The 13067-nt window shown below is 39.0% G+C and overlaps 1 protein-coding gene across 14 annotated transcripts in view; it reads left to right on the top strand.

Moving 5' to 3' along the window:
* The window catches only part of MAP2K5 (mitogen-activated protein kinase kinase 5), a 270655-nt gene that overhangs the window by 48122 nt on the left and 209466 nt on the right, over positions 1 to 13067 (top strand). For all 14 annotated transcript variants that reach the window (XM_058740633.1, XM_058740638.1, XM_058740627.1 and 11 more), the window contains exons 7-8: positions 2598 to 2646; positions 10193 to 10257. In XM_058740633.1, the coding sequence (XP_058596616.1) occupies positions 2598 to 2646; positions 10193 to 10257 (114 nt within the window). The remainder of the gene's footprint in view (positions 1 to 2597; positions 2647 to 10192; positions 10258 to 13067) is intronic.

The following is a 13067-nucleotide window of genomic DNA, read 5'->3' as shown; positions in this document are numbered from 1 at the left end:
GGTGTTCCTTGGCCATAATTACTGAATGCAGGTTCCACTGCCAAGTCAAGGCCTTTCCTAAATATCTTGGCTCCCTCCTTCTATAAAATTGGGATGCTTAAACTTTCATCTATCTACCTCCAGCATTAGGAAGACTGATGAAGCTGTATTAAGGAATCACGTTTTGCTTCTTGGATGAAAGGTCCTTTGTAAATGCATTGAATCAAAATGTTATTATTTCAAGTTGTGTGACATAATGGAGTATCTGTGGAGAAACATTCCCTAGACATTGTTTTGTTATTTCTGTTTTTACAATAATTGTAACTGTTAAATTGGGAGTCATCTGTGGGAATACAAGGGGTCTAAGTGTTCCCCAGGGGGGAAAAAATATGTGTGTGTGTGTGTGTGTGTGTGTGTGTGTGAGAGAGAGAGAGAGAGAGAGAGAGAGAGAGAGAATGAATGAGCAAGGCCTGAACCTTTGTTTCCTTTATAAATTATTCCCACGGGCTATTGTGAGGATATCCTGAGGATATAAATCAGGATAATGAGTAATGGCATTTAGCACCATGCCTGGCACATGGTAATCATGCAGTAAATGAGAGCTGCTATTATTATTTTCTTAACTGGATTGATTTTGGTAGTTTATTGTTTGATACATATTTCTGCCTTAGTCTCATTTTACAAAGTTCTTTTTATTTTATTTTATTAATTTTTTTTTAACGTTTATTTCTGAGAGAGAGAGAACACGAGCAAGGGAGGGGCAGAGAGTGAGGGAGAGAGAGGGAATCCCAAGCAGACTCCAGGCTGTCAGCGCAGAGCCTGGCATGGGGCTCAGTCTCACAAAGTGTGAGATCATGACCTGAACCGCAACCAAGAGTCGGACGCTTAACTGACTGAGCCACCCAGGCGCCCTATCATTCTACAAAATTCTTAACTGCCACTTCAGTATATGAATTCTTAGACTTGGGAGGACATTATTAAAGGTTAGAATCCTTGGTTAAGGGCATGTTTTGTAAAATCTGGAGAAAGTAGGGACTGTTGCTCCATAGTCTGCATTTGACCATAGCAGAAGTTTAAGAAGTATTTAGAAAGAAGAGTAGTCATAACTTGAAAGAGCAAGTGTGGTCAGACATGAAGCCTGAGATCTTTATCAAGTATAACTTACTCAAGGTACCAAATGCATGTGTGTGTATGTGTGTCTGTGACTGCCATATAATAAATCACAACCAGAACCAAGGCCACCATTTATCAAATTCTTAGCACGTGCCACGTCCCTGGCTGGGTTCAAGGATGGGAAGGGAGTGGAAAAGAGGTGATCTAGATGTGGTCCATGTTCTCAGGGATCTCCCAGTCTTGGGGAATGTGTGGTGGAAAGAAAGGCATCTATACAGGTAACTAGCACGAGGGAAGATGGTAGATGATTTGGTAGATGAATAGAGGGTTAGAATAGATAAAGAATAGAGTTACAAGGGACCCCTGGGTGGCTCGGTCAGTTGGGCGTCTGATTTCGGCTCAAGTCATGATCTCACAGCTTGTGGGTTCTTTCGAGCCCTGCATCGGGCTCTGTGCTGACAGCTCGGAGCCTGGAGCCTGCTTTGGATTCTGTGTCTCCTTCTCTCTCTGCCCCTCCCCCGCTCATGCTCTGTCTCTGTCTCTGTCTCTGTCTCTCTCTCTCTCAAAAATAAATAAACGTTAAAAAAAATTAAAAAAAAAAAAGAATACAGTTAACAAGCTTTACATTTCCAATTAGAACATTGATGAGATGAGATGCTGTTTTGTACACCACTCTAACTGGGTGGGCATCTGTGGGCATAACTCATAATAAAGCTAGAAGGACTTCAGAGTGTTCCCTAGCCACTTTCCCTAAACTCATTCCTGTAAGTGTTTACAAGTCATATGTGTCCAGAGAAGAACATTTTCATGTTTCTTAAATAACTCTGAAAGATGAGTCTCCCACTTATAGAACAGAAAAGCAAAGAGAAAGCAGTTGAAATTTACTTAATATCTACAGTGTGTGTGGGCTTTTTGTAATATTTAATTTTCTTGATTACTCTATAAAGTTGATATTTCCCCCATTTGACAGAAAGAGGAAATTGAGGTTCAGAGAGGATAAGTAACTGACTTGTGCCAGATGACACAACCAGTGAGCCCCAGAATTTGTTTGTTGCACATTTGCTTCCCAGCAAGCTGAATTGTACCTCTCAATGGTAGTAAAAGATCCGTACTTAAGCTATTTTATCTTTTGAAGTTCTGTTTTCTTGTGCATCGTTAAGTTCTTTGTATTTAGCAGATGCCAGAGCCCACATAAAATAGCCACTGAAAGGCTACCCAAAGGCAGCAGGACTGAATAGCCAGGAAAGGTCACTGAAGTAATCCGTAAGGTAATCTAGCTTCATTGGGATTGGAGGCTTCCGTCTTGCTTTAGGGGTTCAGGATTTTTATTAATACCTTTGCCATATGGTCAGTTACTTTTGTAAATGTTTGATGTAGGAAGAAGGATGCAAAGTGTGGAGTCCCTGTGTTCACCTAAAACAAAGACATATTGTAGTCTGGAATTCTGAACAGTGTTCAGAGGTGTCAGTGATCTTGCCATTAAAAATTATGTCTTCCCTTTTCAGCTTAAAGAAGTCTTCTGCTGAACTGAAAAAAATATTAGCCAATGGCCAGGTAGGTGTCATTACATATTAAGATTTTCACGTAGCAGTAACTTATTACTGTCCAGTTTTTGTATCCATACACTTAATAAACAGATAAAGAGCCTGTGAATGTCTTCTTGTCATAAATGAATTACAGTGGCTTAATTTGATTGGCAGAGCAATTTGCAGCACGTTTTTCAAACTGTGCTAATGGGTTTCACTCCCAGCAGATTGAAGTACCAGGCACCCACCCTGCTGCCATCTCAGTCTAAAAAAAGTTAATCAGTTCTGAACAAGTGTGTCAACCCATGGGTTGTTGAAATGGCCCAGCGTCCGGAGGTGGCTGCCACTTTCATTATCTTTGAGGAGAAGAGGAAAAACTGTTACTTTCTTACCTTGGCTCCTTCTTTTGTCCTGAAAGGAACGCTGGCTTTTTAGGGGAGCACCGTAACAGCAGACCTTTGGCGTTTGAAATCCTGGGCCTGAGAAGCCCTTGGTTTGGTTGGCCTAGTGGACTGGCCATCTAAAGCTGCATGACCTAACCCAGCCAGTGAGGGACAAACAGGCCTGCGGGCCAGTCATTTCTCACTAATTTTGATTCCAGTAAATGGACACATCTGAAATAGTATAGTGCTTTTAAACATACACTGGCAAATTAAGCTACCTACAGGGTCCTCGATTCTTCAATAGCAACATAAATGCGTTTTAATGTTTGTTATAGAAGAAGCCCTTTGGTAGCCTTGGAGGCAGGCGCCTGTCCATTGCGATCAAGCCTGCCTATTAGGCTCTATTGACTGAGACATCTGTGTCACTGCAAATAAAAGACTCTTATTGATTTTCTTAACTGCTGTTCACTTCCCGTCCATGTTTCGAAGGCTGAAATCTTAATTATCTCAGATGCTTATTCAGTGCCTTCACACGCTGACCTCTCCAAGCCTCATTGGCATTTCATGAATCAAGTACTTGCAGTGGAGCACGTCAAGAAGACAAAGCTGGGTCCTTGTGCTTGTCCTTTAATATCACCTGTAACTTTGTGGCCTAATAGATGGATGCTCATGCCTTAAAACAGTGACGGTATGATAGTGCTTCTGGAAGCCCTACTTATTTAGCACACAGTCCCTTGAATACAGTTAGAAAAAATAAGTTGCTCCGGTTCTGACATCTGGTCGTCATCCAGAGTGTGGGAATTCTAGTCCTTAGATATTCTGTGTACAGCCAAGGAGAATCTGGTGTTGTCTCTGTAATCATGATGGTTTCAAAATTTTATATAGTGTTTATCTAGTACCTAAAAGTACTTTAAGCAGCCAGAGGTTTGTTTGGATTGAGATCTGCAAATGTGTCCCCCTAGTGCCCTGGATGTGTTCGGACCCAGTATGAAACAAAACCTGACTAAAAGCAGAAATCGCGAGCTTGGGATTTTTCCGTGTCTCTTAACACGCTTGCAAGTCTAGTTACTAATTGTAACTTATGTGTGAGTCACATGCGTTCTTCAGCTGGAAAATATATTTCAAAATTGACATAAATTAAGAAGCTTTAACTACATTTGTTCAACTCAGGCAATGGAAAATAACCTGTCATAGATTCCTCTTTCAAAGATGAAAAACAGTTTATTTCCACTGCAAAAAATAAGCATTCTGAAATGTTTCTAATGTTTTGACAACAAACCTAGTGCCATAAATATCTTAGTGGTTTCAGTTATGAGGTTCTCTGTGGTGGAAGACTGTCATAAGAATGATTTTTGACACTTGAAGATTGTTTATTGCCTTCCCTTGGGAATGTGTTAACCCCGCGTTAAACAGTTTGGCGTTTTCTTTCTTTTAAGGAACAGCCTTTATTTGCTTTCAGTCACAACGAACAAAACAGAAAAACCCACGTTTGGAAGTCCTCATAATACCTCCTCCTTGTGCTAATTTAATTTCTCAGTTCCTTGGTGCTATAGGGTAACTAAAGACTGAGCGAGATTGCATCGCAGTGAAGTAATGTGCCCAGTTGTGGCATCAATAAATTTCTGGGCTGAGCACTGACACCACTTGATATGGAAGATGTAAGTCACATTTAACGATACTTTAACACTTGAGCATAGTTTTTTATTTTAGTGGTTTATGCTCTCAAGCATTAATAATGATTTGCCTTTCCACTAGCCTCCACTTAGGTTTAATAAGGAATTCATATTAATCATTAAAAGAAAGGGACATGATTCTTCAAGATAATCAAATATTGACAGGTTAGAAATAGCTTTCTGCCTGGGTTCATTGATATAGGTTATGTGATATAAATATTTATTTCTTTTCTGTCACTCAGAGTAAATGCCACCAATTGATTCAGCATTGATATAGTGTCAACAGTTCATAAGAAACATTTGACTGGCTTGTGTTTTCCGATTAGTCTCTGCTCTATAAAGTGGGATTTACTAAATCTCTCCAATTGTCTGCTCATACAGTGTGACTGCTTTCTGAAACCATTATTGCTTCGATTTGTGAAGCAAAGGTCTAGTGATGGGTCTAGTTTCTGTCAGACCTTTACATATAAAATAAGGATTAATTGAGCATTTTTATTTTAATGATTTATAAGCGATAGGTGCTGATTCTTCTTAACACAGGCAGACAATAAACAAAGAATATTTTCTTTGCTGATCCATAATTGAATTCCATTTCATTTTCCCCATTAATTTCATTAATATTGTATTAAATCAAGCACTTTTTAAGAGTTTAACATTTAGTCTTTGGAATGGAGACATTGTTTTTCTTTTATCGTTTAATGACCGAGGATTCCATTTTTTGCCAGCTTAAAAAAAGCCAGATTATAAGATTTTTTTTGGCATGTTTCATTGAGAGCTATAGATCAGTATCATTGCTGTGATTTCGTGATGTGTTTTTCCCACTTCCTTTTCAGTGCGGTATCATCTCTTTAACATTGGCCCTTGATGTGAAACTGATTAGAAATGGCCCAGTGGGTCAATTTAAAGGATTAAAAAAGTGTATAGTTACTCCAAGGATGAACAACTTTCACCTTTGCATCTCTAAAGTTGTTTCTCTTCTTTTCGTGTTTTAGCTTTTATAGGAGAAGGTGACAATATTTTCCTATTCCTGATAAATTAAGTATAGTTGTACTGAGAAGCCACAGATCTTAGAACTAATTCTGATCCTGCTGCATGTTTGGCTATTTTGAGAACTTCAGATGCCTTTAAGCATACTTATTGTGTTTAGAAAATAAAAAGGAGGGTAGCACTAGGTGGCTCAGTCAGTTAAGTGACTTCGGCTCAGGTCATGATCTCACGGTTTGTGGGTTTGAGTCCCGTGTTGGGCTCTGTGCTGACGGGTCAGAGCCTGGAGCCTGCCTCAGATTCTGTTATCTCCCTCTCTCTCTGCCCCTCCCCCACTCATGCTCTGTCTCTGTCTCTCTCTCTAAAAAATGAATAAACATTAAAAAAATATTTAGGGGTGCCTGGGTGGCTCAGTAGGTTAAGCATCTGACTTCAGCTCAGGTCATGATCTTGTGGTTCGTGAGTTCAAGCCCTGTGTTGGGCTTTGTGCTGACAGCTTGGGGCCTGGAGCCTGCTTTGGATTCTCTGTCTCCCTTTCTCTCTGCTCCTCCCCCGCTCATGCTCTGTCTCCCTCTCAAAAATAAATAAACATTAAAAAAAATTTTTTTTTAAAAAGGAAGAAAAATAGGAATTCGACTATAAAATAAGCTTTAAAAGCTGTATAATCACCACTATATAAAACTCTTTAGATTCTTATGGTTCATCTTAGATCCTATGACAAGACGAAAACATAAATGAGACTGTATGGAAGTCTACACAGCATGACCCTCTCCTCTGTCTACACAGACACAAAAGTCCGTACTTCATGACACCATCCTCTGCCCACACAGGAACAACCTTGCCGCCCTGCAGGTTGTCCTGTCTGGTTCACGTTTCATTCCAGCCCCTGACTCTTCTTCAGCAGGAGCAGAACCCAATGCCCGTCATTGTTCCCAGGTCATTTGCCCTCTTTCAGTTGACATGTAATTTTAACTCCAATGGCTTTTTCTTCCTCTAGTCTCACATATAGTATTCTGCCTTTTATTTGCTTTTTTTAGTCAAAGCAAGAAAACTGAGTTATATTTTAAAACAATTTAGTATCTCTATTGAATAAAAACTTTATTTCACTTCTTTTCTATATAGCTATGTGATCTGTAAAACATTTATTTTCTTAAAAACAAATACCATAGCTAATGAAATTGCTTTTAACTTGTGGGTGCCCTTCTGTTGATTGTTTTCCTTCCTGTGGACCAGTGACCACTGATGGGAGAGGATGTCCCTCCATACTTAGCCAGGACATCAGCTGCTGACATATGGCATTGAGCAGAGAATACTGAAGGACCAAGTTCTAGCCTTGACTAGTTGCTATTGACTAGTTTTATGACCTAAGTGAATTGGGCTATGTGCTTGAAATGCTGCAAAATTCTGTGATTGTTTTTGATACTTGATCCCAACTGTAATATTTAAATATTGTACACTCTAGGCATATAAATCCCACTTTTGTATCAAAATGAACACTGTTCCTGTGCTTCAATTTGAAAAGTTCAATTAATATTCTTATCTAAGGAAAAAAAGCAAAAATGTTATTAGCTGTTAGTTGATCCTGTTCATGATTTTTTTCATAGTCAAGATCAATTAAAGTAACCTGTTTTTTTTAAGTTTATTTTATTTTGAGAAAGAGAGAGAGAGAGAGAGAGAGAGAGAGAGAGAGAAATTCCAATCAGGCTCAATGCAGGGCTCGAACTCACAAACCATAAGATCATGACCTGAGCCCAAATCAAGAGTTGGATACTTAACCGACTGAGCCACCCAAGTGCCCCGAAGTAATCCATTTTAATCAGAGATTTGAGATTTTCAAAAGGTTGTTTGTAATCAGTTAATGAGCTTGTCTCCAACAGTTTTCTTTTAAAACATTTTTTTACATGAATAATATTTGCATACTATATAACAGTTAGAAAATCCAAATAAGCCAAAAGAAAAAGAATCTGATATTTTTTAAATATAAAAACCTATCAGTCAGCTCATAGGCCAGGCAAAGGTCTATAAAGCTTTAAAACATTGTAGAAACACTTTACCTTTTTATGGAGACTGTCTTTTTAAGTGAGATGGTTTTAGAACTTTTGCTTCAAAACCACTTTTATCTTTATGAGGCTCTTACAATCTTATTGTCTGAGGGATTCCAAATTTCTATCCTTGCATTTGCTCACACGCTGCTTAGCACACGCACACACACGTGCACACACACGTGCACACACACCCACACCCACAGTACACAGCGTCTCTCAGCCTAACCCCTGGTGGATGCCTACCACTCCTGGTCAGGTCAGAATGCTGGGTATGGGGGGCAGGCGGCTGCTCCACTTCTCTTTTCAGGGTCCTGAGTTTGAGAGGTAAAATAACCCTACGATGTCAGGACTATAATGATTCAAGCAGCTCAGAGACTTGCCATACCTACCCATTTGCCTTCTCTTCAGTAGAATGCCACAAAATCCAGCCCCCTGCAAAGTCCAAGGTCCATCCCAGAGTGTCATTGGAATGTGTAATGACAATATGTCTCGGCTTGTATATTTTTCTGAGAGGAAATTACTGGTCCTTTTATCTGGAAGGTCCTGACAGAGTGGTGGAGGGGATGTAGTCTTAGAGTGTGGCCCCTGCGGAGCCTGGATCCTATGTAGTCCATGAAATTTGCTTTCTTGGAAATTTACTTTGAGCTCTGATGAGGGTGCAGCTTGTTAGGCAAGTTAATGGTACAAATGAGGTGGTTAAGAGTGCTGTTTAGACTGCCTTGAGAAGTGTTTTGGAAGGAATTAGCCTGTTTGTACTCGCCAGTAGGTCCCGCTGTTTCCATGTATATCCTTCCTCGCCATTGATCAAAGCCCACCTGGTCCTAGCTGTGCTACTGAACATCTCAAATTCCTTTATGTGCCGCTCTCCTACATGCTGTTTTACAATTTCTCTTTTGGTCTGGAAGAAGGAAGTTTTCTTTTCTTCTCTTCTCTTCATGCTCCATCTTTTATGCAGGTTAAAACATGGTTTCTTTTTTTCTGTATTAGTAATACAAGAAAGGTAATGAAGAGCAAAATTTCCCTCAAATAGGAAAATAGTTGCCAATTTTTCTGACTTGTCTATCGTTTTGTCTCTGACCATAAATATAGTAATTAGCTGATTGCAAATTGCACCAATCAGGTTGTACTACAATTAAATTGGGTGTTGAATTGGCCTTTACACATTACTCTGTCAATATTCTTTTAGGGATTGGCAGAACGGCTTGGAAAGGAAGCTGTTTCTGTTTCCTGCACTATACTGCTAATTATCACAGCTCTCTGAAGCTTCAACTTCAGAAATGTATAGAAGAAAAATATTTCCCTTGATAAATGGAGCCTTGCTTTATTCAATTGGCGGAAGTTTAGAGCAAAATATTTAAAGGTTTACTATAATGGTCTGAAAGCAAACTATTTTTTTTTTTCCAGGTGATATTGAATTAAAAACTCCATCTGCCCATGCAAGGCAGTGCAATTCCCAGGAAATTGATTTTTTTTCAGGGCTTACTATGGGGCTTTTCCCAAGCTTTAGCTATATGGAAAATAACACTTTTATTGAATCCATTTAGTGAATAAAGTTGGCAGTTAATTTTTAAGCAACTGGACCACTGTGTAGAAAATTACCGAATGCATCAAATATAATCTGACTAGTCTCAAAGTCATTTGATAAATAATTTAAGGAGTTCTTTACAACTCCAAAACATTATTTTGTGGGCACTAGAATAATTGACTACTATTCATGATACAAACGAGAGTAGTCTTTGTGGTGTAGTAGTTTTATGGAACCTGAGAAAATGTGCATGCTATTTAACATATTAAATGATGAAAATGACTTGAGTTTATAAGAATCACATTATAATATGTTTTCCCTTTATGGATTTCAGTATTTGTCTATGTATGCATTTTTAAGTGCACCGATTTGGCACTTTTCCATCGGCAGAATATGATTTCTACCCAGTTACCGCTGTATACTAATTTATTGTTTCCAAAGGAAAGCTGTATCTACTCCAGGAAAATCATTAACATTATTCAGTTAGTTTGTTTAATGTTAACTGTGGGGTCACCTGAGGAGTTTTCAGGGGCTGATTTATTTACAGATTGTGCATTAGATTACTGGGTATGTGTCTGTGTGTGTGTGCTGTCTTCCCAAATTTGATTTTGGTTATGTGCACTGCTGTTTGGCGTTGGTTATGTGTAGTGCTAGAGACTGTGTTCTTATCCGTATCTCTGACCTGACCCTTTTGAGCTATGTTATATCATTCCATTTTGACACCTTTTATCAAACTTTAATGAAATGACCCAGGCAAACAAATTGTCATTAAACTTTCCATCACTTTGTCCCTTGGTATCGTCTTTTATAAATTGGACAGCAAATGTTGTATTGATCTTCTCGTTCTTGCAGCTGAACTTGAAATGACCCAGACTGCTTGTTGTTTATGGCCCAGAGTTGCTTTTCCTTGACATTTCCATCCACAGCATGACACCCTTTTTGTTTTTCTTTCTTTCTCATGGAGATGAATGAACAAGACATACGGTATCGAGACACTCTTGGTCATGGCAACGGAGGCACAGTCTACAAGTGAGTAGTCGATTTTGTTTAAACTTTCTATCCACTTTTGCCAAATGTGAGTATCCAAGTTCTCCGTGGCAAAGATTTTTAAATGACCACTGGCACTTAGATTTTATTTCTACTTTTGACTCCAAAATTCTGCAAGGCATCTATTTTCTGAGGAATTGCTTGCAAAAGTGCATTTATATTGCCTTTTTAATATTTCTGAGTCTGCATCTCTCCTGGGTGAACGTTAATAGTCCACCATTAACAGGTGTACCTTTAACTGGCCTGAAGTTTAATGCATTTTTTTTCCTTTGCTCTTTAACACCATTTTTTTCTAAACTTGCTAGCACCCTGTACTAGTCCCCTGCCTTTTTACAGCTGTGCCCAGTGGAAGACAAACCTTATAAATACCATTGCTTTGCCCTGTGTCGACACTGTAAGTTATTAAAAAGCCTTCTTCCTGTTGTATTTCCTTCTCTCCCTAGTCCCCCGAGAGAATTTCTACACATTGATGAATATGTTAAGTTATAAAATTCTCCCAAATTCCAGTAGCAGTGATCTTACCCTAAAGGAGTGTTCATTTTCATATTAAAAAATGCTAACCATAAAAAATAGTTCTCTCGACAGGGAAGTCTTTCTCATGCAGTAGTGCAAAGTTTAAACTACATAATGTAATATCTAGTACTTAATAGTCTGCAATGGTGTATGAAAAATATTCCACTAGGAATTAAAAAATCCATACTCTGTATGAAAGCCCTGAGGGAGTAATAAAGCTTTCCTCCAGAGAGCTGTTTTCCATATATACACTAACTCTGTATCCCATTATGATTGTGTTTTTACCTTAGATGTTTTAATGTTGATATTAATATATATTTTCAAAGTTGTGAAATAATTTATAATTGGTTATTAATGTTCTTGGAATTTTAAGTGTTTGCTAACCACGTGACTATAGATAAAAATTTCCCTGTTGCCTTATGACCATGAAGGGTCACATCTTAAAATCCCAGAACATCCTCCACACAGAGATGCAGCCTTGGCGTAGAATTAGGTGTCTCAGGGTTAGAAGCTTCTTCAAAGTCGTCTGACCTATTCACCCACTCAGGGCTTCAGTCTTCTCTCTACAGGTAGAGCCAGGATTGGAGTCCATTCTCTTGAATCTAGTCCTTTAAGAACTTATGTTCATGTATTTGGATTCTTTTTTCCTACAGATGACTGGGTACTGTGGATAGTTGGTCTGAAAGTTAAGTCCTTCCACTGTAATAATTCAGGGAATTAAATAATAGTGCAGCCCTAACATGATCCTGAGGCCATGCCCTTCACATGTTTGGTGGCTACCTACTGTGTCTGAAGAGTTTGAGGTACTCTTGTCCTTCCCTGGATCATACTGACATCCCTTTCCAAGTAGCCCCCAGTGCTGCATAAACAGCATCTCTTCATCTTACTCGTAATCTGACTGGAGTTTTTACCCTGTTCTGAACGTTCTTGGGTTCAGGTACCCTTAGAAAGGACAGAAGGAGGAACCTGCATGCCCTGATTTGCTTCTCTTAAGTTCACTGTAGAGAGCACTTTTCAAAGCCTCAACCTTTCTTTTTATTAATGCTTTTATGCTGATTGCCAGATAAAATAAAACAGGAAAGAAACAGGAAAGATTTTAGCAACTCTTCAACTCTTTGGGTTCCTTTTAATGGCTTCAAATGGAATCCCAAAACATTTCTTTAGACTCCTAACCTATTTATTTGCTCTGTTTAACCACATGTTGAATGCTCAGGCATGGTTGTGGTTTTAAATTGAAGCCCTATTGTGAATTTAGTGTTCTGGTTTATTCTAGAAGGGGGGGAACGTAAGACTACCAAACTCCAGCAGATGATTTTTATTAGAAATAATATCCCAGATGTTAACATTTTAATCTTTTATTTTACAACACAGGTTACCAACAGAAAGGGGAGAGGGAGGCAGGGGAAGGGAAAAACCTGCCTATCTACCAAGGAAAAATGACAATCTAGAATCATGTTAATGTTTTATTATTTTTTAAATTATGGTGAGAAGCATAAAATTTAGTGTCTTAACCATTTTTAAGTCTACAGTAGTTCAGTGGCATTAGGCACATTCATACTGTTGTGCAACCATCAACACCATCCATCCCAGAACTGTTTTCATCTTGTAAACCTGAAACCTGTACCCATTACACAGTAACTCCTTGTTTGCTTTGTTAATGTTTGTAGCCAAGAAGCATGGCCACAAGATCACCTTTTATTAGGAGAACTAATAAAAGAACACATTATCTTTTTTTTTTTTTTTTTTTTTAATGTTTATTTTTGAGAGAGAGAGAAACTGAGACAGAGACAGAACATGAGTAGGGGAGGGGCAGAGAGAGAGGGAAACAGAATCAAGAGCAGATTCCAGGCTCTGGGCTGACCGCACAGAGCCTGATGCGGGGCCCAAACCCATGAATCATGAGATCATGACCTGAGCTGAAGTTGGACGCTTAACTGACTGAGCCACCCAGGCGCCCCAACAACACGTTATCTTACACCTCCTTAGCACAAGTTCTATACCTGCTGGAATGCTATGTTAATATTAGCAACTTACCCTGAGTTTACTTATCTACTGTGGCTAGTGCTTAATATGTGTGTGTTATAATATATTTTTTTAAATGTTTATTTTTGAGAGAGAGTTGGGGAGGAGCAGAAAGAGAGGGGAGACAGAGGATCTGAAGCAGGCACTGCGCTGACAGCAGAGAGCCTGAGGTGGGGCTCAAACTCATGAGCTGTGAGATCATGACCTGAGCAGAAGTCGACATTTAACTGACTGAGCCACCCAGGGGCCCCAGATTT

The sequence above is a fragment of the Neofelis nebulosa genome, chromosome 7 (assembly GCF_028018385.1).
Source record: "Neofelis nebulosa isolate mNeoNeb1 chromosome 7, mNeoNeb1.pri, whole genome shotgun sequence".
Taxonomy (NCBI): Eukaryota; Metazoa; Chordata; class Mammalia; order Carnivora; family Felidae; genus Neofelis; species Neofelis nebulosa.
The sequence above is the reverse complement of the archived record's forward strand: the minus strand, read 5'-3'. Positions and strand labels throughout refer to the sequence as shown.